The sequence below is a fragment of the Marmota marmota genome, unplaced genomic scaffold, assembly GCF_001458135.2.
Source record: "Marmota marmota marmota unplaced genomic scaffold, marMar, whole genome shotgun sequence".
Taxonomy (NCBI): Eukaryota; Metazoa; Chordata; class Mammalia; order Rodentia; family Sciuridae; genus Marmota; species Marmota marmota.
The window spans coordinates 10678930-10705771 of NW_026000169.1; the positions used below are offsets into that span (position 1 = coordinate 10678930).

General features: G+C 33.0%; 1 protein-coding gene across 19 annotated transcripts in view; it reads right to left on the bottom strand.

Annotated features, from left to right (window-relative positions):
- Sox5 (SRY-box transcription factor 5) overlaps nt 1-26842 on the bottom strand; it is a 960532-nt gene that overhangs the window by 47669 nt on the left and 886021 nt on the right. For all 19 annotated transcript variants that reach the window (XM_048787312.1, XM_048787308.1, XM_048787306.1 and 16 more), the window contains one exon: nt 19902-20048. In XM_048787312.1, the coding sequence (XP_048643269.1) occupies nt 19902-20048 (147 nt within the window). The remainder of the gene's footprint in view (nt 1-19901; nt 20049-26842) is intronic.

Consider the following 26842-nt stretch of genomic DNA (forward strand, 5'->3'; position numbering starts at 1 on the left):
ATATATATATCCCAACAGAGGAAAGAATAAAAAATGTGGCTCTATAGTACCATATTTCACATTCATTTTTTAATTTAAAAAAACCAAGGCTGTAAAATACTTTCATCCAAATTAATGCCATCTTCCCACAGAGTCCTTCTGTGATACCCACTCAAGTTAGCCCCCATAGTTCTTGCCTTGTGGTATTTTAAGCCCCTGTGTCAAACTCTCCCACAATGAATAGATTTGATCTATACAACCAACAGGATATTGCAGAAATGGCAGAGTTTGACTTCTGAAGGTAGGTCATAAAAGATGTCTACCTTCCTGTTTGATGGAACACTTGATCAACCTCAATACTATATCAGCCAATAATTCTTTATTTTGAGTTGCTTTCCTCTGCTTCAAAATGCTTATCAGTAACCCTAGACTCTACCCCCAAGAATTATACACTTGTAGCACCCTTACCCAAGTCATTACAGCAAGACATTGCCTATGTTTCCTGGGGGACAAATCACCCCTAGTTGAAAACTAAAGCCCTGGGGAAAGCCAGCTGCCTGGCTGTGAGCATGCTCAAGCAGTATGATCTGTTATAACCCCTCAGTTTTATTTATAATCCTCTGTAGAGCCAGGTGCATTCCATTTTACATTTTCCTTCCTTCTCTTTGAATGTTTTCCTCCCTTCCTTTTAACATTTCCAATTTAGCTTTTAGACTTTAATTTTAGATTATTCTCTGTCTAATCCATACTCTTTATTTCCAAAATGTTCCAAAAATATACTATATAAATAGTTTTCATATATTTACTTAGAAGGATGTCATATGAGTAGTTCTTTAGCCACAGTATCAGATGAAAAGCCACTCAGAAATTCTGCAGAGTAAATTTTTCTATCTTTGAAAAGATGAAGAATGAGAGGAATATGAATCAAAAATAAGACTGAATGAGAACAGTTATGACATGATCCAGTAAAAAAATGTCTAGTGTTTCAGACTCAACTTCATTCTCTGGTCCTGAGAGAACTTTAAAATCTGATAATGATGGTAGTTTTGTCCTAATGGTATACGTTACATCTGGATGTTTACTATTAACTTTTTAAATGATTAACAGTTCTTCAACCAAGAAGCCTAGAGCAGTAAGAACTGATGTTCTTACCACACTAATTCTTCTCATAACCTCTAGATATAAATCTCCAAAAGCTTTTAAAGAACACTTTAAAGAAGTTAGATTTGGTCACTCTATGCATAAGAAAATGCAATGTGATTTTATTTAGACCACCCAATCAGTCCTCAAACTTATAATTACAAATAATTTGTCTCTATTGCTTTACTGTTAGTTACTTTTGAAAATATGTGCAAAAAAAAAAGGAGACAGGACTAGAAAATTACCAATGATGGAATGGATTCACACAAACAAAAGGAGATCATAGAGCAATACAGCTTTGCAAAGTAAACCCTTAAGAAAGAAAAGTTACACTGAGCAAACTCTACTGCCATCTCTGTGTTGGGGATGGCATCCCTACCTGTACCTGAATGTATGAAATGAGCGCACCAGCATCTCCACTAAAACTACAAAGGAGTTAACATCAGAGAGACAGAAGAACAATGCAAACATCATCAAAACAAATTAATGGCATGCTGGATTTATATCAAAAAAGAGGTGGGCTGAGGTTGTGGATCAGTGGCCAGAGAGCTTAACTAACATGCCTGAGGCACTGGGTTCGATCCTCAGCACCCCACAATAAACAAACAAACAAATAAATAAATAAAGATATTGTGTCCATCTAGAACTGAAAAAAAATGGTAAAAATACCACATGGAATTCTGCATAGCCTATCAGTCAGGAAAAAAATACCAATGGAAATGTTAATGGAACATTCATGATCATGAAACAAAATACAATTAAATGTTTGAGAGATTCTCAGAAGGCTCAAAAACTCCTCTTCAAAAAATATTTATGGTTCTCTTAGGGCTTACATTTTTCTAGATCTCTGACAGTTAATGATAGCTATTAATGTTTTGGATATATATTTGGGAGACATGAATGAGTGTCAAGTTGTCTAAGGCATAGGCCCTTAGAGAAGGATGGACATGTAGGTGTGCATAAAAAATCTGAAGGAGAATGAGACACAAAGCAAGTAGTTAGGAAAGTCTAAGGTAGCACCCATTGCTATTGACTGTAATAATCATATCTCTGTCTGTATTCCTTTTCTTGTGTTTGTTGTTTCCATAAAAGTTGTTTTCTGGAATTGTTGATAACAAAATTATTAGATTTTGAATAGTTTAAGAAAACTATTTGTTTAAAGGAATCTTCATTAATGATCTGAGGACTCTTACCCTTTATGGTACAACTTTCTTGAGGGTATGTGTCAGCATATTATCATTCACATATGCCTTGAATTAAAAAATAACCAAATATTTACTACTAAACATTAATTAGATAAATAATTGAGGTTAATGAATCAGTTCCTATAAAGTCTAAGTTTTTCTATTTTTTTCATTAAAATGTTTAAGAATTGTTTATATCTACACTTAATGCATGTAATACATACTAAGCAAATGCCATTTTGATTTGTGAATAATGGAATAGGAGTATAAGCACTACTAAAATGTACCCCTGTAACATTTCAATTTCTTCAAATGAATTCTTTCACTGCTTAAATTTCATAGTTCTTCCCAGTCTTCAAACCTTGCTCCCTTTTCTCCTTGCTTTCCCCTTGAAGCTGAAAGTTCCATGTCTCTGGGACTCATTGTTTTCTAGTCAGAGATGTCACCCAACAAAACCATTGTCAGCACCTCCTTAGTGACAGGCTTTCTATTAATTTAACTCGAAACTTTGCTAGGTCATACATGCAAACCCCTTTCACCCCAGTTATTGCAGATAGAGAAAAAGAGTCACTCAGTGAACAATTAAGGAAAAAGGTCCAAAGAAAAGTAAAAACAAATGCAAAACTCCCTTCTCCTACCTCCTCTGATTTAACACACACTTATTTGTCATTCTTCAGGTTAAAAGCTGTATTAATGATTCTTCTTTCCAAACACAGAATTGGAAGGGTTGTACCATCTGCCCTGGAAAAACTTTTTTCGTGTGGTAAATTAATTCTTTAATGTTTCACAAGCATCTTTTAGCATTACTCTTAGTGGAATCATAGATCGCAGGAGAGATGAAATGTATATTCCAGCAGGTGAAGCAATATAAACATAATAAATGACAGGACATTTTAAGGCAATATAAATTACTATGAAATTTCAATAAAGAAACACTGTAAGTAATCTAAAAGAATGTTTTGAAAGAAGTGCTTTTGAAAACAAAACTTTTTGTCTTTCATTATTTTTTAGTTATTTAGAACGAATTCTTCATCACTAATGTGCTTGATTTACTAGATCATGACCTGGATTTGGATTTTGGATTTTAGAATGTTTGATAAAGATATAATTTCCTTATTCTGTGGCTCCTTAGCCCACTCTTTTGGAAGACTCTGAAAATATAATTATATAGTAAGGCATGAGTTGTTGGAACATTGATTGCTATAACATTTGCTCTTGGGGGACTTAAAAACAGCATACTACAGTGATGCAGCCACATCAATGTTTATAGCACAATTTACAATAGGTACATTGTGAAACCAACCTAGATGCCTTTCAGTTGTTATATATACAATGGAATATTACTCAGCATTAAAAGAGAATAAAATCATGGCATTTACAGGTAAATGGATGGAGTTGGAAAATATCATGCTAAGTAAAGTAAGTTAATCCCAAAAAACCAAAGGGCTGAATGTTTTCTCTGATAAGTAGATGTTCATCTATAATGGGGGTTGAGGGGAGTATGGGAGGAATGGAGGAACTTTAGATAGGGGAAAGGGGAAGGAAGGGAAGGGAGGAAGAATGGAGGTAGAAAAAACAGTGGAATGAGGTGGACATCATTACCCTAGGTACATGTATAAAGACACGAATGTGTGACTCTGCTGTCATGTATAACAAGCTAGAACAAATAAATAAATTTTTAAAAATTGCTCTTTGGGATTTACGACTAGATGGTTTTTTTAGAAATTATTTTTATTCAAAAGGGACTAGAAATGCAGATCACTAATAAAACATGTATTTAATATGTGTGAGGCCCTAAATACAATCCCCAACACCAAAAAAAATGACTTAAAAGATTAATTTCCAGGGGCTAGGGGTATAGCTCATTTGGTAGAGTGCTTGTCTTGTAAGCCCAATGCCCTGGGTTCAATCCCCAGCACCAAAAAAAAAAAAAAAAAAAAAAAGATTAATTTCCATTCCCAAACATATTCATCAAAAGCAATTATTTTCCAATTATGATTGATTTCTCCCTTGTCTTATTATTAACCTATTAGAAAGCAAATAAAATCATGGTATGTCTCATTGAATGCAGGAATTATGCTATTTTTACCAACAAACTTTTGCCTTTTCCAAATTACAACAAATTTTGTAATACAATTTTGTCATGAGGAGAGTTGGTTTCCAAAGAAGAAATAAATGTGTATAACCCAATGCAGTTTGTTACGTCAATATTTGTGGGAGTAACAAATATTATAAAAACATAATTATGTTTTAATGAGTTCTAGAAACAGCTATAAATTTTTAATATTGTTTAGTTATATAGCTGTTCACTTGCAGTGATTTCCTAATACTTTTTACTTTATTCCCTAACATTTAAACTTAATTTACAAGTTACAAAACACCTTTGCATATTAGGTCTTATCTTACTCTCATAGCAAGAGTATGTGCTATAATGACTCCATTTCCCAGATAAAGAAACTGAGGTTAGAGACATTTAAAGATTTGTCAATAGTCATATCTTTAGTAAGCCAAGTTGCCAAAAGGGGAATAGGATTTTTAGGCCATAAGTTCTTCAAAAATCAGAATAACAACCGAAATCATGTAATTTCTTCATAATGCTAAAGAAATTTTATACCCTATATGATAGGGACCACACATTCAATTTGGTTAATACTGGTCTGGAACATGGTAACATTTTATGATAACAGATTATGAAATATTTTACAAAGTAGTTTTAATTAAATTCCAAATGTATTCATATAACTAAGGTTTGTATAAAAAATAAATATTTACTTGAAATTCAAGTAAACACCATAAATATCCTTAACACTATTATTTCAATGGACCTGTTTCATTTCAATGTAAAACACATGGAAATTTACATACAATTAAATCCTTTCTAGTCATTTAGAGAGGAACCAATCCTATAAGAAATGAAGGACAGGATGGAGGAGACCTTTAGCCCACCTACTGGCTTGACCAAAGGTTATGAATCCATCCCAGTTTACTTCAAATGAGTATGTCAAAGGTAACCCACAGGCCATTTCATGGTGATTTATAGCTGAAGCCTGCAAATCTCCTTTATTTAATGATAACCTCAACAGAGTCATTAAGGCATTCTTTGTCTTCATGGCAGTGACCAGGAGGGAAGGATGTCTTTAAAGAATTCTAAGAGGTGATCACTATTTATACAGAATGTCAATTAAAGCCATATCCTGGAGACAAAATAGTTTTTTCTCAATATATTGAGGATGTTTAGCAGATTATTTCTTCTGCCTATCAATGTTATAATATTAAATCCAAGATACAGGCCAAAGAAAATTCAAATAAAAATGAAAAGGCTTAAAACTGAGGATCAGGTAAGAGTTTGATTTTAATTATAATGATCTTGAATTTGTATTAAAGCTCTCACAGCATAATGATTCCTAAGTGTCTGTATTGAGTTAAGCATGTCATGAAGCATGAGGAATTGTAAGATTGATTTATCAGATATTCATTTAAGAAATAGTCAATTAAAATAATTAATGTGTAGTGAAACTCGGCTGTAATGCCTCATGTTTAATTTTTCCCAGCCCATAACATTACCAGAATAATTACAATTCACAGTTTGGGTAGTATAAAAGATTTTAATAAAACAACCACAATGACATTGAAACAGAAGAGTTTTGATCACACTATTTAGAATGAACTAAGAAAAAAGAATGAGTGTATTTGCTTTAGATTTTTATCTTATTTCAATGCTGTTTTGGAAAAATAGAATGAATCTGTAATTTTGACTTTTCTAGCTTTGGATGGAATATATATATTATGCATATATATATATATATATATATAATATGCACATATATAATATAAACAAATAAGTCTGTATATGGAGGAGGTATCTCTCTACCAATTTTGAGCTAGATTGTTTGGCATAAAAGAGAAGCAGAGAAGGGCAATCTTACAAAGATTATCAAAGGAAGGGGCAACCCAAAATTCTCTTTTCTAAAAGTTTATTTGGACTATCAATTAAACAATATAACAAAACTAGAAAATACTGGTATAAGCCTTTGTCTTTCATTTCAACATTCACTTAATTCTGTAGCAAATGTAAGAGAAGCCAGTTACTCAAATATGGATTCACAGTAAACAAATTCATAAGGCTAATGTATAAGATAAAATGCCAATTTATTAATTAAAACCTGTTGCTGAGTATTTTAAGGCATGCTTTTCCTAATTTCAAGATACCTGAAAAAGCCATTTTACAATCAGAGAATCAAACAGTGAGTACTTCATTCAGATCAATAAGGTCTGGTAAGTAATGCTTGCTTCACCACAAATAATATTTCCCCAACGATCAGAATATTTCCTAAATACATTGTATTGACAAACTTTAACAGGGTAAACAATTTTTGGGTTCTATAATCTTTTGATGGAAAAAGGCCTCTCACAGAGTACAACTTATCCTAGGTATAAGCATATTTTGCTCATGCTGAATAGAGATTATTCTCCAATGATGTGAGCCACTGACCTTTGATTGCTCATTTTTCTAAAAGAAACACAGCAATGATAACAGGCCAAGTACTGTACCTGGTGCCCAAGATGAATAAGATATGATCCTTCCCTGCCCTCAAGGGACATCCAATCACTAAAAGGAAGACAAGTGAACCAAAGCATTATAAGGTGTTTACTCATAAGCTTTTAGAGCATGTGCTTGTGCAGTGGGGTCACATGTCATGGAACAACCAGTTCTTTATGGATGTGATTGTTGAGAGAGATAATATTCAGCACGTGCCAGACAAGGAGGGGAATGGAATTAAGAGGGCAACAGCACTCTAGAGAAGTAGAGTGGCACTAACAGGAACAAAAAGAAGTGATCTATTTGGAAAATAAATTTCTGGGACATGGGAGAAAGGCAGAAGTATAAAACTAGGTTAGTGAGATAGGTGGAACTAGATCACAGAAGGTCATGGTAAGACATTAGACCGACCCCAACTTTGAGACATTTCATCTTTGCATTTTCATTCCGCTTGAGTTCACTCACAAAGTTCTAGAAATGCATCACATTCCGCCATACTTCTTTCTTCAAAATTAAGTCCAAATCCATGTACCCCAATCCTTTATACCTTTGTGACTCAGCCCAGGCTGTCCTTCAAGAGTATTCAAAATCTCATGTCTTTGGAAAGCCATGTCTTTATCCTCCTATCTTCCTTTTTCTTCTCAGGGTAGGTAATAACTTGCTTTTTTCCATATTATTATTGAGTGGCACTTTGCCCCCAGCATTTTGTGTGTTATCTGCCTCCCCCCTTACGTTGTACAGTGTGTTATTATCCTTTTTTTATTTTACCATAGTGCTCAGCACATATGTCACAGATGCTCAAAAAGGTTTACTAAAAAAATTTTAATAAATGTTTTGACATCTTCTGTATCTCTAGAAACTTTATCCATGGATGAGGTTCATTACATGACTTTTTAAAAATTGTATAAATCAGTGAAGAAACATCATTTTCTTTTAAGCAGAAGATATCTCATTCAGAACAAGTTATATATTATTAACTGTGTGTTTTAAGAGGGTCTTATACCTTAAATGGTCTTAAGAACATTTTGAAAGAATATTTTAAAAACATGCTTTAATATTTCATTTTGTCTAATTAAATTCAAAATACTTCATTTTACATGCCCAAAATTCTAGAAAGAAATATGGCTACACAAATATCCCAAAAGTTTATCTTATAATAGATCAAAAATATGTTACTGATTTTTAAAAATAAAATTCCTATATAGACACATTATCTTAAGTCATCTTCTATTAATACATGTAATTTCGCAAACACATATATTATAAAAACTAAATCAAAAGTAGTGATAACTAAGGGTTCACTTCATATTATTGAGTTGTTATGACACAGATATTTAATCTCATACACAATCTATTGAAAGCATATTAAGGGTCAGCTACTTAAAATTCATTTGACAAAGGAATTTTTTAAATATGATCCATCTTACAGAATTGATCTGTCCTTCGCTTATTTTTCCCAAGTCCACAACTATAATTCCAGATGTAATAGGTCAGATTCTAGCTCCGTGTAACTCCATGAATGCTAATGCAAAAAGACAAGAAAAACCAAACCAAACCAAAATTACCCAAACCTTCTCTTAAAATTGGATCAGAACCATCATTATATTTTAGATAAATGACAGCACTATTTGCATGAAAATTGGCACTAAAAATTCCATCATTTGACCCAAAATTCTTGTCTTGCCCTATACTCATGTAGGGTTGGCCTGAATATTGAGCTCCCACTGACTTAAAATGTAACTTTGATCCTCAAAAGAATTGCATAGAGAAGTATAGAACACAAATCTGTACCTATTTAAGGACATTCCTGTTGCTGTCATAATGCTTTTTTAAACATACTTCACAACAGTATTTTTTTCTGATGTTATTTTAAGTGCTACTGGAAATACCACAAGACAAGAATTTTTTCAGCATTTCATCCTTTCTATTTTTGGTCTCAATTTCTTTTTCTCCCATTTATGAAATATCTACACTGCCAAAAGTCATCAAAATTGCACAACAAACATAACAGCTCAAATTATATAATAAACTAGAAGAAACAAGATTCCTTGGCTCTTGAAAGGTCCAGTTTAAAAGAAAGTCTCCTACAGACCCAAAGCTGGTAATGGTTTTGCAAAACACTGCAACAGAGCTTTAATAACACACAATTTGTGGTTTTAGAAAAAACATATATAACATAATTAGTCTTTTTTGGTATTCACAAATAATTGGGGGAGAAATAATTTTTTCAATGTTTTTGAGTATACATATTTTCCTACATATTAATTTGGCAATATGAAACCTGAAAATAAAATTTTGGTCTTTATTTCCTTTAGAGACATCACCTTTATTCCTTTGAAAAATCAAAATAATAAACAGTATTTCTTAAACTTGGGTTCTCAAAGAGTCACCCAATGAATGAGCCGGTCTGTTGCTGGAAGTAACAACTGCCAAAAGCTGTGCAATAATACAATTTTAAGTCCTGCAGCTCACAAGGGGGGAGTATGCAATCCTAAGAAGCATCCAATTATATTATCTATAAGAAGGTTCAGGACTGGGAAAGGGGCACATTGTTCCCATGGCAACCTTAGGTATACGATTCAGGTTTGGGGAAATTTCTACCTTCCTCTTGATATTTTATTTAGGTGTATTCCTTAATGAGCAAAATTCTTATTTTAATATAGCAAATTTTAAAAATATTCTAAGTTAAAAAGAAAGGTTTTAATATTATTCCCTATTTCCAAAAAATAAAGGAGTCATTCTATATTTTAAATGTATAATGTTTCTATATTCTCAAATCATATAATATATGAGATAAAGGATATGTGCTTGCAAATTCCTCTGATCATATTAAGCAGACCCTAAATTCACAATCCATGCAAATTGCAACATTAACTGAGCATCTGCTGAAGACATTTCCTCCCCCCCACACATTTAATACTAATCAAGTCATACAATTTCTGGTCTTTGTTTTAAAAATCATAATTAAGAATGTCTGTGTTCTTCAGTTGATTATTAGCACTAATTGGAAACTATATTATTGATAATGGAGAACTTCATTATCTTAGAACTTTTTGGACAGTCTCTGGATTAAAATAGTCTTTATGGTTCCTTAAATGAACTTTGTGCTGGCAATGTCATGTCCACATTGCTATGTGCATCAGTAAATGTGAAAAAGGTATAGCTAAAAAAAATCTCACTTTATGGAAAATAATACAATAGGCATATTCAGAGATCTTTGTGTATAAATCAATATCAGTAATATAAATTGAATATTAAGTGCATCATGAAAGTATATGCTTAAATAATTCATATAATGAAAAAAAGATTAAACAAGAAAATAATCTCTTTTATCTATTGACATTTTACAGAAACATTACAGAAGTTTTTGTGTGTGTATGTACTTGTGTTTAAATAAGTGACATTGATGCTTATATAAGAGGAGTTGTGACTTTTAAAAAGCCTATAACTGGAGAGAAGAAAGAAGGAAGAGAGGCATAGGGAAAGGAGGAATGATAGAAGAAATAGAAAAAGATGGGCAGAGGAAGATAATGAAATAAAACTGTTCCCTGTAAATATCCAACTCAGGAGAGTTTGCAAAAATATCCCAGGGACAAAAAAATGCTATTCATAATTGAAAAACTACCCTACTTCAGTTATTTTAGGATTGGAGTGCATTTTCCAGTGATATTTGTTTTTAAAGGTAGCTGGAAGTCTGTTGAAATTGGAAGATCTTTTGAAAGCATACTGGGTTATTATAAGTTATGGGTAAAAATTGAAAATTTAAAAGGTATCAAAATCAAAGAGCAAGTTAATCAGAAAATAGGGTTATTTGTTTGCTTGTTTGTTTTGTTTGTTTTGGTACAGCTTATTAGCCTGCTCAAAACACATTAAGTAATAAAGGAGTCTCCAAATTCTTAATAAGCACTAGAATATAACAACTATAATTTTTAAGGTGAACGTTTTAACATCAATACTTATGGGTCACTAATGCTGAAAAATAACTCCAAGAAACAGGCCTTACAATTTGTTTCATATGGATGGTTACAAGTACTACCAATTGTACTTTTAAAAAATTATTAATAAAAAAATCCTTGATAAGTAGGGGAATCTGAAAAATAAAAAGAGTCAGGAAATATGCCAGGATAAATCCATCCTGATGGCCTTTACTTGCTGCCTTTCTTAAGCTGTGTGTGACTGTCTCTTTCAGTCTGTGTACCCTATCATATCCCTCACCAAGTACTCTATGCTGTATGATCACTCTATGCTGTCCACTTCCACCTTCAGGTCCTAGGACTCTAACACTGATGTGGTCAATTCATAGGTATTTTCAAATTAGACTGCCTTCTCTGTCTGACAGCAATGTCAAGGATGTCATTAGGATACATATTCCAGAATGTTCCAAAGGAAGTACTGTATTCTAAACAAATCCTTTACATGAGAAAGTCTTGTACAATTTGGTCCTTCTCATTTCCTAACCTCATTCCTTATCACACTCGCTCCCTCATGTCCACTACATTTCAGATATCTAGCCTTTCCTCTGAACTTTGAATTCAAAGCCTCATTCCCAGATCAGGGACTTTGCAATTGCTGATCTACCAGTTTGGGAACATTCTTTTCTTAGACCTCTGCAGGTCTTCCTTTTCTGGACTGAATCAGAGAAAGGGCTTCCCTGAATACTATTTCTCAAGAAGGCCTAGTACTTTGTCCTTGGCACTCTGTAACTTTTACCAAGTTTTATTTTTTTCACTTACCAAATATAAAGCTATTGATTTGTTTAATTGCTTAGAGTTTGTCTCTTCCCATTAAACTGAAAAGTCTTAAGAGACTGAACAACTTTGTTCACAGCAGTAGTTCTACTGCCTTTAGCTAAACTTGGTACATGGTGGGCATAAATTAATCCATGTTGAATCAATGAATGGCAGGTGTAAGCACAGGGTGCTACAGAACACTGAAGAGAGGCAGTCCTTTGAGAAGAACAGAGTAAGGAACAGAGGTAATAATTACACACCAACTCTATGCGATTTTATCTGGGCTCTGGATTAAGCTAGACCTGAAGTTAGAACATTTTTTTTTCATCTTACTATAAGTAAATATACTTTGTTTTTGCTTAACCCAGTTTGGGGTAAGTCTGCTGTCACTGGGAACTAAACAAGAACTAACAAATAGAATTGTTAATTCTTGTTCAATGGAACAAGATAAAATTCTGGAAAGTTGGTTACAGCTTTATTTAAATAAAAACATTGTGACATTGTTATTCTGAATAAAATAATGCCCTCTCAGAAAGTGGTGGGATCCCTGTCATTGTAGGAATCTAGATAGAGGCAAAGTCACCTGTGACTGAGTTACTGTTTGTTGAACTGAATAACTTCTGGGCTTTCTTCTGATTTAATCTTCCATGATTCTATAAATAAAATATCTTACACATTTTTAAAAAATCATAAACTTTTGAAGACTGAGTTTGGACCTGTCTTGTTTAAATTGTTATCTGTTTTTTAACTCTCACATCTACCTCTGTTGAATTTCTGTATTGATTTCTTTCTGCTCTGTTTGGTAACATTTAAAAACATTAATACAAATCTTTCTTCTCTCTAGAGGAAATTTCAAAGAAAATCTAACAAGGAAGCATACATATACATTCTTTCCCATCACACGAAACAATTTTAAAGGAAATTTACACATTAGAGTAGCTCTGTGAAAAAGACCACCTAATTTTTTTTTAATTTACTGTAAGCAACATATATTTCATTGACAAGGAAAATCAACTCTGAGTTTTGAGCTGTGCTCTTTGTCTCATGTTTACTCTCTATTGAAATGGTGAGCCCTAAGATGCTGAAAAGGGTCAGTTAGCAACAGCTCAAATAATTGGTCAACAATTTAGGATAAAGAGTGGAGGATTTCAACTCTTTTGAAGTATGATTTAGGAAGCGGAAATTGTAATTCCCCCAAAGCTAGCTAACCGTAGGTGAGTGCACTTCCTGTGTTCTCTGTCTCTGATATGTTCATGACTCAGCATTTTTCGCTGTCCAGTTCACTGAGATTGTAGGACACACTCCTATCTGTGACATCCTTTTATACGGTTCTGTTTCTTACTTCCCTAAATGATTTGAGTTTTGACAGCCTGGTTTTTAGATTAAAATGTTTTAAACATACAGCTTTTTAGACAGGGGATCTCCTTGGGGTTGACTCTAGTTTAAAGGGCAACTTTCACTTACAAAATATGATTCTGTGGGTATTCCTATGCAGGCATATGTTCAACATCCCCTTCTTTCCCCACAGTTTATTAAAAAGCTTTAACATGGCTCATCATGCTGTGTTTGAGACAGCTTCCTGTCAAAACAAAATCAGTATACCAGAAACTAGGCCAGTGGGATTCAGAGGACATTACCTGAATCCCTCTGTATATTTTGCCTTTTCATTTAGTTCTTGGATTATATAAGTCTGTTTCTTTGTTTTATCATTTTTTTATGGTACAAATGAGACCAACAACCCCCTTCCACATGATAAGAACATATTGGCAAATGACCTTTCGGACAAATGATAACACTGATCTCAGAAAAGCCTGTGTTAAGTACCTACCTGTCTGGGATTGCCATCAGCTGCATATAGATGAAAAGTGAAGGGGGAACCTCATCATGGGGGTTCTGTTGATAACGCTTCATTAATATATTTCACTTTAGAAACATGGGACTACAAAAAGAAAACTATTTTATTTAAAATGAGAGGGCAACTATGTTACATCCACTGTAAATATGTCCCACCCAGGAAGTGATGATGATGCTGATAATGGCCATATTTACAGTTTAACTCCATGGGGTGTTTTCTTCTGAAAGGAATGTACCTCTTAAGTATGGCACATCCATAGCACATTTCAAAGGCTCACAAAGTAGTTATTTCACAGATATGGATACACAGAGAAGGGGATGTTCAACAGCTATTCAATAAAGCACAAAGCAGCTATGCACAGCAAAGTAATAGGGACATTCTAGCATTTAATTGATTTGCCAGACAGTGTTTAAAGCATAAGAATAGGAAATGGCCAATTCCAATGCAGTCATAATCGGCTGAAGCTAATCTCATTCTATTCTGAAGTTGTAGGAGAAATGGAATCTGCAAAAATATCAGGCCCAACGGTTTTAGAATGGATCAGTGATTTTATTTGATACTGACATACAGAGGTTAATGATAGCTACTCTTTTGTTAACATACTATTTCAGCACTAAGGATTACTTTGGGGCACTGTGTTCAGAGACCAATCCTAGCCTGCACAGTGAGTAATGATTATTTGAGATCTTGACCTGAAAAACTCTAAGAATAAGTCAAACAGTGGTAGTCTCAGGACTTTTACACATTGGAAATAATACTTCTAGAAACTACTATTACTCAACATTTTTTATGGGCAGATGAAATATGAAAAATATGAAATGAGGTTAAAGTTATATTGAACATTGTATTTTGAACTTTTCACCATGGAAATATTCCTGTGGTGCCCTTAACACTTGCTAGTCCTTTTAAAACTTGGGAAATTTCCTTGATGTCTTGTCTTTAAAGAGTGCTTTTGTTATAATACTAAATATAATTTGCCTTTATACTTTGCGTTGGTGGTGGTAGAATTGGTTGTTGTTATATCGTATAAGCGCTTTTGCCTTTCATCCCACTTGGCATTATAAAACATTGTCTCAAGTTACTAAAAATGACTTCATTTCCCAAATCTGTTAGAACAGATTTGAATTTTGATTATCCTCTGATTTCCCACACTCCCAGCATATCATTAAATAATCTTGTATGTATACCAGTTTGTAACTCACAGTATTAAACTACAGAAATCTACCCTGAAGATCAGAGTATATGGATATGTTTGATATCCATATCATGATAGCATGAAACTATCTGATTGGTGCATTACAGCATAAAATAGGTGGCTGATAGGAGTCATTGGCACAACTGATATTACTAAGACAAACACTGGCCACCAAGTCGGAAAAGATCTTCATTACTGTGCCTGTGAAAGTGAATCAGATAACAAAAAGTTCCAGCTCTTCCTCTTGAATCTGAAGCAATATTTATAAGGATATTGCAGCAGAAACAATCTGATTGTGTCTGGTCAGCTTGTTGGGGCCATTTCTGGCTTGTCAGAGAAACATTTCTTTTCCTTGTCATAACTCCCAGGTGCTACTGCTGAGCAAATGGGAACATCACTGCCAGAAGTATTTGAAAAGAACAAAAAAATTGATTTGGACAATCTGTGTGTTCGTGCCATTGATAGAGACACAACTGTGACTAGGGTTATGACTAGGGTCACAGCAAGGTTAAAAGAAAAGCACCCAGGAATTCTCTCATGTCATCAGCTTTTCACACTAGCTGTTCTTAGTTGCTGCAAGCAATATATAGGTTTCCATCGAATACCAAGAGGTCTTCAGTAGATTTACAAGTTGCCCTTCAAATTTTCCCAAGGGGTGGTTATACTCTTACAATAGTAAATCACTTAAAAATTGAAGTTCAGATGTTTAGCACAGCTATGGACATAGGAAGATTTGATAACATAAAATTATAAAGCTATTCAAAACTAAAAATTATGGGAGTCTTGTATGAAATAGCATACATTTCTTCTGACTTACTTTAAACATGATATTGGCTCTATTTTTTTAGAATAATTTATTAGAAAACAAATGTATGAAAAGACCACTTACTATCACAAATCAAAGGCTTTCTAGGATCTTACAACATGGCAAAAAAATTTGCAAAATATCTAAATAGACAATATGTGGTACAAATATGAAAGTTGCTATATACAAAATATATTGGTCCATCCAGAATTTAAACTGACAACAAATTTAAATACTTGTTAGGGCATTTGAGCAACCCAAAACAACATTATTATATATGGGATTTAAGCTCCAAATATTACTCGATTATACATTAAATTATTTTTCCGTATTTTCAGGGCAGGATTTTTGTAAACTTTTCTACATAGTATTTCTTGTGCACAAAAGTTCATGATGTTATACTTTCATTCACTGTTATTTACCAATACTTAGCCATCAACTTGGCTGTGAAGACACACAAGCTAGGAGAATCTCCACCAAGAGCTAAATATATTTACTTTAGTTGTTCAATAAAAAAATGTAATTGTGGAGTGGGATCCAGAGGAGAAAATTTAAATGATTGATAAGGAGACAAGTGTCCATGTATTTAGAAATATTATAACTGCTGAGAATTTTTAAAAACATGCTGATGGTCTTAATTATCTATCATACTATCAAAGCCAATTAGATGATAAAAATGTACATGTGGCACATGGCTAATGAAATCAAGGCATTAAGAAATTAACCAATGATAATATAGCAGGCATTAATGCAAATATTTCACAGACAGTAAGTTTAAGGACATGTAAGTCAGTAAGCAAGGCTGTCCTGTTCTCCAACGCAAATTTTGAATAGACCAGATTTCTTTTCCTGTTTTCCACATTTACAAAATACAATTCCTGTGTGTAGTATTTAGAAGTTCACTGTGAGTCCTCTGAAGGTTTCTTTACCATTTAATATTATAAATAATTATGTTCCTAGTCAGCAGTTCAAAGCTCAGTACAGCACTTGTACAACACCACAGGCAGGTCAGGTGACCTTTCTCCAATTCTGCACTCTCTGGTGCTGAGGACAGACAAAGTGATATGTCTGTCATACGCCATTACCATTAGAACAGAATCTTGTTCTTTTATTACAACTGAACTCCGCCAGATTTCTCAGCAGGAATGCTAAGTGAAATCAATGTCTTGGATTTCCAGGCTGAGCTTGGAGGTCACAGCCACTCTATCATTTCTCAGCATTATCCTTTCTCTCTCGCACACACACTCCCTGAGCCTCCAACTGGCACACAGCAGATTGAAAACAGCATGCATCAGAGGACTCATGCTGTACAATTTTACAGTCTTTTGGAGCCCCCTCCTTTTGATTCCCCCCTTCCATTTTTTGCAAATTGCAAATAAGTTTTGTTTGTGTCCTTCTCTGGAGTTGTGACTCAAAGGCAAAGGCACACCCAGGAAGACCGGCAGCCAGTAAAACTCAGAACACAGTATGAATTTTGACAGCCGTCAATAAGATCATTATCCTTACATCATTGCCTGGCTACGACTTATGATTCCATTGCTCTAAACAGCAAATCTTTTATTCTAAACCATCAATTTGGTTTATGCCAGGTAGGTATATAGAAAACACAAAGTCCTTAAATAAAATAATTCTATTTTATAGTAAGATAAACATGAAATTTGCCAATAAAACACACAGCAAATACCCTGAGCCACTAAAAATTGATTGTTTATAAACATAAATATGATAATAAATGATAGCTGTTATACATAAATGAAATAACTCTGTGAAGTCAAAATGTTTACTATGCTATGTGTAAATGTTAATTCTATGCAGCAAGGAAGTAAATTCCTATATTGTAATGGGTGTTCTTTATTTACTGCTAGTTGTATTATTATTATTATTTTTGCTATGTTCTTCATTAAAGTGACCATGATACTTGTTGCTGTGGCTATTTTAAATTCACTACATTTTACTGCAGAGTCAAATTAACATAAGCACATAAAGAAATCTTTTCTGACAATAAAATTGGTTGTAGACTATGGTGGAGGAACAATGAGCAAGGGAAGGACATATTTTTATTATATTGTCACTGTCATTTAAAAAGAGAGACTTTGTTAAACTTTACGTATTTTACAATTGCAGATGGAAGGAAATACAATACCTGCTTTTTTTCTTAAATTTTATATGACAGAAAACTCATGAAGGCTAATTTCAAAAAATAACTGAACTTCAAAGATAAAAGACAAAATATATTTTAAATTATATATAACAATAGAAACATAATCTACTCTTTCACTAATATTAAATGAACTAATATTAATTATTTTTTACTAATATTAAATAAAGGTATATAACATCACAAGGTGTGGCAGAATTTTAACATTACTAAAATAATTGGCCTCCTTTACACAGAGTTTATAGTGCTCTGTGAGCATATAGAACCATATAATTCATAAAGAAGACTCCTAATAGTGGCAAAGCAAAACTTCAGATCACTTTTGTACTTGCCAGGATTACCTACAAAAGTATCATTGTAGAAATTGCTCAATAAGCATTTGCATGGCTGGTTGAATGAATGAATGAATGAATGAATGAATAGACAAATGAATAAAAGCATAAATAGATGAGACTGGCGTCAAAAGCTTTGTGATTATTTGTAAAAGTGATTTAATGAGTAGATATTAACGACAAAAAGTTTAACCCATCAGCTATTTAAAATTGAACTATGGATCCTAAAATCCTAAAATGAAGCATCCTCTTACAATGCATAATTCTGAAACATGATGTGAAATCACACAAGTAAATCAAGGGAATAAAAACAGAACACAATACCTCACAGAGCTATCTGCATGTGACAAGGACTATGGTGTAACAGCTATTTATTTTACTCAAAGTTAGCCTGAACATGGAATACATTAAAACTGCTGGTCCATGGAGACACCAAAATATCACTGCTTTAAAATTAAATTTTGTTCAATAAATAATTATTACTGAGTTTTAAAAATTTACATGCTGCTGTGATTATAAAGAAAAGCAGATCAGACCTTAGACACGCATTAAGCACAGAACATGCAAGGTCCATTAAACAGCCGAAACAGACCTTAAACGTGGCTTATGTGTATTCCCTAATGTCACTGCAGGGTGTACAATATTTTTTGCTATGTATTTACACATAGTACTGTGAATCATGGTCCAAGGTCTCTGTCCAGGTTAAGTTACACTCTTAATGTGATTTTCTCTTAATAATATAGAAAAGGACTTGGAAGTTATGGGAAGGTAGATGCTGGAGTGGCCTTTCCTAATCCGTCGATCCCTTTTTCATTCCCAATTCCCTCTGGAATAGTATGTAACTGGGAAAGACATCCTAGAGGAGTTGCCAAGTTTTTGGAGAAAGACTTTTTAAAAAATAAGCTGTTATATATTTCTCTTTTGATATTTTCTACTCCTCTTCTCTGTGTTCCTTTCCACTGTTGTAACTACTCTTACCCTGTTACTCTTGATATATTTCATCATCTCCATCCATGGAAAGGAGATCAGAAGCAATTTTCTACATAGTTCAGAAAAAATTAATTTTGGGGTAAATTAACTCTTGTTAGTGTTCCATTTCCTATTTTCTAACATGGTAAAAAATTTGCAGTTATTTTTCCTGAGTAGTTTCATGGAATACTATTTAACTGTCACTCTTATGTTGTTCACAGAAAGCTTAATTTATTCATACAACATCATATATGTAAGGCTTAAAATAAAAAACATTTTGAATCAATTTTTTCTGCTTCTTTCTCTGTTTAAGCTGAAACATACACTACATGAACTTTCCCAATCTCCTTCCATGTGTTCCACATGCTTCTTAACTGCAAAACCAAAACTGCTTCTAAATAGTTTTACTTCTAATACTATTATTATCTTTGCTTCTTTACATGATAATCTCAGTGGATGGGTGACATATCTAAAATTACATCTATACCATGCCACATTATAACAGTTATTGATATTTTTAAAAAAACACTCCATATGTCCTAATCCTACTCATACTTTAAGATCTATTTCAGTTCCTCTTTCTCTGGCAAACACTTCACTTCTCAGTGAAGTTAATCTCTTCTTCCTAATAACTTCCAATGTGCCTTATCTGTCTATGTCTTTATAAAATGTATTATTTCTCATCATTGAATACAGCTAGTTGGCTATTTTTATATGTATCTACTTTATAAGACTGTAAGTCCCTTGGGCATAGAATACTTATCTGATAAATTATTGTATAATTTATTTATCACATTTTTATTATAGTTGTCTGCATGTGTTTGCTGATTAATTGAACAAATGAATTACTCAGTGCGTTTATGTAAATTTACATGAATACTTATTACTTCTGCTAGACTCTTACCTCCATGTACACAGTTTGCTGTCATATAATAGATAATAGACCTTCAACAAATACCACTGAATGAAAAGAGAAACTCTTAGGTGGCAACATAGGAAGCTTCAAAAGGGTACCTTGCTTTTGGGTGGCGGGCTGTTTGTGCTCTTGTCTGTATGGATGCTGGTAGGAGATACAGCAGCACCAAGGTTGCCTTGGGGTATGCCTGGGAGCTTTCCTCCTGGAGACACCTGCATTGCAGCTAGCTGGGCAGCATATAACTGCTACAGAAGTAGAAGAGAGAGAAAAAGACTAATCAATAATAAACAATGCACCTTTCAGAAATTACTCATACTCAGATGTGTTATTTTTTCTCTAGGTATTTTTGTTTAGATCCTGAAATACTTAAGGAAAGTAGCTGTCATCTCAACTTAATGACTAACATCTTAGGGGAGGAATGACAGATACCACATAGATGGAATCTCTGTCAGTATGTTCAGGGCCTCAAAGCAAATCTATAATAACTCTTTTCCAATGTCTATGGGAGGCAAGTATCTCACATTATTCGGTCAAGAGCTACTTCTGTACTTTAAATTCACGCAATATATTACAAAAGAATGCAGCTTCATGTACACATAGTTTTCTTACTATCCATGTTGGTTCAATCCCTATATATCTCTTTCTTTGACTTGTTGAAATGGGTACCTATAACAATTTTTCTGAGCATGAGTTGCATAGAAATACAAAATAGGCATTCAGTGGGAATCAGAAGAGAGTATTTGAAGAATGTTATCTGGTCAGTCTACCTACATTGATAAAAATTAACTGGATTCTTGCCAGAAGTTCAATTTACTTCACAATATAAACACAGACAACTCTCAAAATTATCTTGAGGATTAGGGTTTTACAGAAGATTGCCTAAAACATACACTCTCCCACTAAGCTATCACTTAATAATTTTTATTAAGTAACATAGAAAACATTCTTTAACAAGTCATTAATAAATTACAAAGAAAATTTTTATTTCATAACAACAACCATATGGTAAAGTAACCTAAAACAAAGGAAGATGTTTTACATTGAAATAATAATATTAGATGTTAAGATTAATACTCTTTTCATCTTCATTCAACACTTCATAAAGATTTTAACAATCTGGATGAGAAAGCAATAATGAAACTTTATAATATATGTGTGTATATACATATCCTAATATCCTATTTTCCATTTGTCTTGAGAGTAAATAGCTTTTACTATGCAAGGTAGCATTTCTGTTACAAAGTGATTGATGCTAAAGTAAAAAGCTCTCAAGCACAAGTCCTGTGGAATGGTTCTTTGGATTATCTTGATACTTTTTCCTGAAAGAGAAATTTCAAAGGATAAACTTGTTCAAGATAGGCCATAGGTCCTGATAAATGAGGTCTCTCTACAAAGCAAAACTGAAAAGAGTACATATTTTCATGAAAATACACATTGCTGTTTCCAGATACTATGATATAGATGAAAATAGAAAATTAAAATCATTAATAAAATAATACCTTTTTTAATGCAAAGCAATGAAAGATACAAATTCCAGAGAAAGAATGAACAACTTTAGTGAAATATATTTAGATTATCAACAATGATTGTCCCTATAAAGTTATCTTGTGTTAGAAAAACTATATTATTTATATTTTTATCAGAAGAAAGGATAAAATTAAATTGCTAAATCTTCAATTACATGAAGAGTAAAAGGATCATTCACTTTAAATATGATGAGAGTTTACTATTTAAAAAACAATGATCAGAATTGAAGCATTTTCCACACTTGTGTTAAAAAATGTATGCATTATATTTTGTACTTAGAAAAGCAGTTTTTTCTGTCATCATTCTGAACCATTTATAAAATCATTTAGAATATTAAATTCAAATTTAAAATATGCCCAGCTGATACATAATATTAAAAATATATGTATATTAACAGATTAGCTAAATAACAATATTATGCTATGTAAATTTCATATTTTATTGTATATTGTGCTCTTGTCTTTAAAAATATAAATCCACTGGGTATTATTACTACAGGAAACAATACCTATTTCTGCCTAGGCACACCAAAACTGAGATTGTTTCAGAATAGGAAAGATGACATGTCTTAAATATCTGTAGGTAAAATGAATAATGTGAACAATACAGCTGTTCAAATTTTAATTTTGTTTCTTAAAGAATTACTTCATAATATTGAAAATTATTCTGTTATTTAGATAATTAAACAACTTGATTAATTACCCATAAAAAGGGATTCAATAATTAAGTATAAATCACTATAGTCAGATTTACAACTTCAAAAAATATTTTAAAAAGGTTATAAATACTCTCAAACATTTTATTGAATTTAAAGGTTGAAGATGGTGCATGTTTGAATTAAAAAATCTACTTTATTCTCTTAATCAAATAAATGAATTATTTTTATCCTTTAATAAAAACCGTCAGGTTTAATCTGAGTTTGGTTGTCCTAAAAAAATGCTTTTTGAACTGAAATGGACACAAAGATTGTGTGGCTTACAGCTGGATGAGAATTCAGATCTGTCTGTGCAGAGCTCTGTCTTTTTAACTGTTCTACTATAAGAAGAAACAATGGTCCCTGAGGGAGCAAAAATATTGAAGACAAAGATGTAGGTTGTGGTACTATCTAAGATAAAAATGAGAGCTGCTTATAGGTTCACAGACATAAAACATGTTTATGAACACTGAGCACCAGGGAGACATGAAATGATAATCAACAAACAGATTCCACCTAATCCTGTGTGATTGTTTCCTTTAAAAAAAAAATATTGTCTGAGGGAGTTGTGGGGAAGACGATAAGGAGAGGGAATAAGAATATGATATTTTAAGTAATATAAAAACCCAAAATTTAATTCTTACCAGGGTTGGAGTATTTTAGAGATCATAAAAAAATTCTAACATTAGTTTCAGGGTAAGAGTCAAGATATCCTGTAAGGATAAAAGACTCTTAGTCTGTTTAAACACAAAGTTCAGCTCAGCCTTCTAACTTTAGTGTATCCCAAATTGTCTGTGTTGGGTTAAAAAAAATTAATTTAATTAATTAACCTTATATTTAATCTTTGGGTTTCATCAGCTATAGTCAAAAGAAAGATGTTAACCAGATTTGTGTTCTAAAAAATAAATGTATACAATTTAAAGAAAGATGCAGAACAAGATAATTGTTGACAAGGTATTATAGAGGATGGTGTGGAACAATGAGTGGTAGGAAAGAAAGGCAATGCATTTGAGTGCACATCCTGGAATGCAAAACAGCACTGTGTCTGCAGGCTAAGGAAGTTCATCCATGGAAGCCCTTGAAATGCAGGGCAGGGTTTAAATTAAAAATAGAGGTAATAGAAAGCCACAGGATGGGAGCAACACATACATGATGTGTTTAATTAGGCAGGAATATCAGCTATGAGGTTTTAAAAATTTAGAAGTGATAGTATCGATCATAAGAACTTAGTTAACATAACTATTGTGAAAAAGATTAGAAAAAAAATCAAGTCATAGTACAGTGGACACATAAATATCACCAAATAACAGGGGGAAAGAAAAAAGAAACACTGGAATGAGATGAATAATTTAATATATAAAATACCTTCATTTTTACATACGTGAGTAATTGTCTATCATATATTCTTTGTAAGATAATCAAAACACATAACTATTTCTTTTTAGAAAAGGAGGGACTGATTTATGCAGAGAAGTTTCCCCATAATCCTGCATTTTGGTAGTAAAAGTGCTGGGACCATTCAGTCATGTACTTCCCCTAAAGTGTAGCTCATTAAATTATTGAACTTTTTTTTTTTTTAGGAAGAATTTCAGCACTGGTGAATTCAACCCAAGGTCTGCTGCATATTAGAAACTGAAATATATCCCCAGCCCCAAATGCTTTTTCAAGTTTGAATAATATGATGTTCTCTACTTACAACAACATTAGCTTAAATTGTATCTATCATAGCCAAGCCTAATCATTATTATTTTTTTTTTATATAATTCATTATCATGTGTACCAAGCACTACTGGGCAGTTCATTTATAGGCTCTTTCTGATGAGCTGTTATGGTCCAATATTGGGTCCAAAAATATCTAATGGGAAGATAAATAACAGATATTTGAAAATATAATGACTAAATGTTGCTATTTTGAGAAAAAATAATACAATTGGTTTTTGGACAACATGGCTTTTATGACACAGTTATATACAGTAGTTAGATAGAATCTTCTTGTGAAGATACTTGCTTTACTTGGACATGCTAAGCAAGAACTTTTCAGTGCTCAGAGTGAAGAAACTTCATGAAACACCCCTTTCAATTTCTAAGCTGACTGCCTTAATTCATACAGATAGTAAATTTCTGCCACTTCTTCCTAATAGCGTATTTTCCCCAAATTGCTAGAAACACAGCTTCTGCCATTGGCTACTAGCCTAGTGTCTAACTGCCATCTGGAGTATTTGGATTCAAAACATTAAGCACTGACAAAAATATCTATCATGATTTGTTGCCCCAAACCATTAACTGACTAGTAAACTCCTTGAAGGCAGGGATTATATCCCTATCCTTCAATGCTTTTTCAGAAAATAGTAAATACAAGGACAAGTAGAATTGAATAAAGGCAAAAATGGACTGTGTAAAATAATAGCATTTATTATTAACAAACACAGATCTCTTGTGCACAAGTAGTTAATTCAGATCATGATAATGATTATGCATGAAACTAAAATTCTGGAAGGAATTTGATGCACATCTACTTCTTGGGAATTAGAAAGAAAGACTCTGTGGTGATAACATTCACTTTGATTCATTCATTTTGTTTACTTAAGAGGGCAAATAAACATGACTTAATAAATAAATCTGAGCATAAGAACACAAGATATTCTAATATACTCCTCATAGTCATAACAATATCTAAATAAATCACTTTGGAAATATGGATGGAAAGAAATGGGTAGAGATTAGTTTTTAAACTTCATTACTTTTCAAAATATAACAAAACCAAGAGTATAAGCATATAGATATTCTTAAATATTTTGGAAAAAAATGGAAAATGCCTTCTTCCTCAGAAGGGAATATACATTATTTAATTGTTGAATGTAAAATATTTATTACTTAGAGAGTAAAAAGCATATAGTAGGAACTATGGTTGTTAGTAGGTAGTAGTTGTTCTTTGGGGAAAAAGAACAGGTTCTCTTAGTTCAAAGCTGAATTTTCTATTTATATTTTTATTCATTGATAAACACATCTCCAACTCTCCCCACCCACCAGATCCTGGTAGATATCATTCTATGTTCTTCTTCTGTGGATTAAACTTTTTCAGATTCCATATAAAAGTAATCTCATGTGTTGTTCAGTGCCTGGCTTATTTCACTTAACATGATGTCCTCTGGGTCTATCCATGTTGTCATAAATGACAGGATCTCCTTTTTTTTTTTTTAAAAAAAAGGCTGAATAGTATTCCATTATATACACATACCTCATTTTTTTTACCCACTCATCCAGTGATGAAGACTTTGTCTGGTTCCATATCTTGGTTATTTTTAATAACACTGCAGTAAATTTGGAAGTGCATATATCCTTTCATCATGTTGATTTCATTTCTTTTGAATATATACCTAGTACTGGGATAGCTGGAGTTTTAATTTTTTTATTTTAATTATGATCAATTATCAGTTCTTCCTTTTGTGTACATGGGAAGTCTGCATAAAAGGCACGGGAGATAGCGATGACCCTATGCTGAGAGCCACAGCCAAGTCAGGATGGTGCCTAGCATTGGAGTGGTTGAGAGGTGATGGCAGGGAGCCATTAAGATGATGATAATTAAGCTGTGTATAATTGCTGTGACTGGATGATGCTGGATTGGGGCAGGCTGTGTATTCAGTTGTATATGGACCCCTGCTGTCCGGCAATAGGGCGGCTCCTGTTGCCTCAGCGCCCGCTTTTTTTTTTTTTTAATTTTTTATTGTTGGTTGTTCAAAACATTACATAGTTCTTGATATATCATATTTCACACTTTGATTCAAGTGGGTTATGAACTCCCATTTTTACCCCGTATACAGATTGCAGAATCATATCAGTTACACATCCATTGATTTAGTTCTGTGAAGTTTCCCGTTGAGTTCCTGTTGAGTTGGGGGGGGGGAGTTCCCCAGGGAGTTCGCAAGGAACCTACAAGTGCCTCATGGCGGCTCGGTTATTTTGTGCCCAGTCATACTGTGGCAACCCTATATTCAGTCATTTACATAGTAGCCAATAGTATGTAACAAGGTTTGGTTTGATCCAACTGTCTTTCTCTACTTCAGGTTTAGATTAGGAGGTGAAGACAAACCTTCCTTATTGTGAAGACACTAAGTTATGCCATCATACTCTCCCTACCTTTTTTTCCTCTCTACATTTCTCCTCCTCAAGTCAACAAGTTCAACACATTACTAGGAACTTGGGTACAAAAAGCATTTGAAGAGAGATAGGGGGGAAAAAAGAACATTACAATTATAACTAAAAAACTCATCTTTTTTTCCAAATAGTATACGATAAAACATACTGATTCCTGTAGATGATTTGTGAATTTTCACATTGTCATTATCAGAATGGAGAGTGCAAGACCATATAACCACTTAATATTTTTTATGATGAATGAATTGTTTATTTTATGATCAGAACCTTGTTATCCAAATGAAATCTTTCATCAAGCACCAATACATAAAAGAAAATAAGAGGTATGCCATAACTGAATATAAAATCATTGTATATACCTTAAGATTTACTTAAATGAGGGCAATGAGGTTGTTTTAATTCTCCCCAAGAATTTAAGTAGGCATAAGGATAAAGTTGTAGCCCTTTGTCATCCTTAGTAATCAAGAAATTCTTGCCTCAAAAACAGTTACTTCCAGACTTTCACATAAGCAAATATGTAGACTTAAATTCTAAAAAAAATTACAAAAAAGAATTTTACAGAGTTAAAATTTTCCTGATTAATAGCATTTTGTAGTTCAAATATACAAATATGAAAGATCTGACTTTCATACTTAGTTTTGTCATCCCAGGGACTGAAATTCG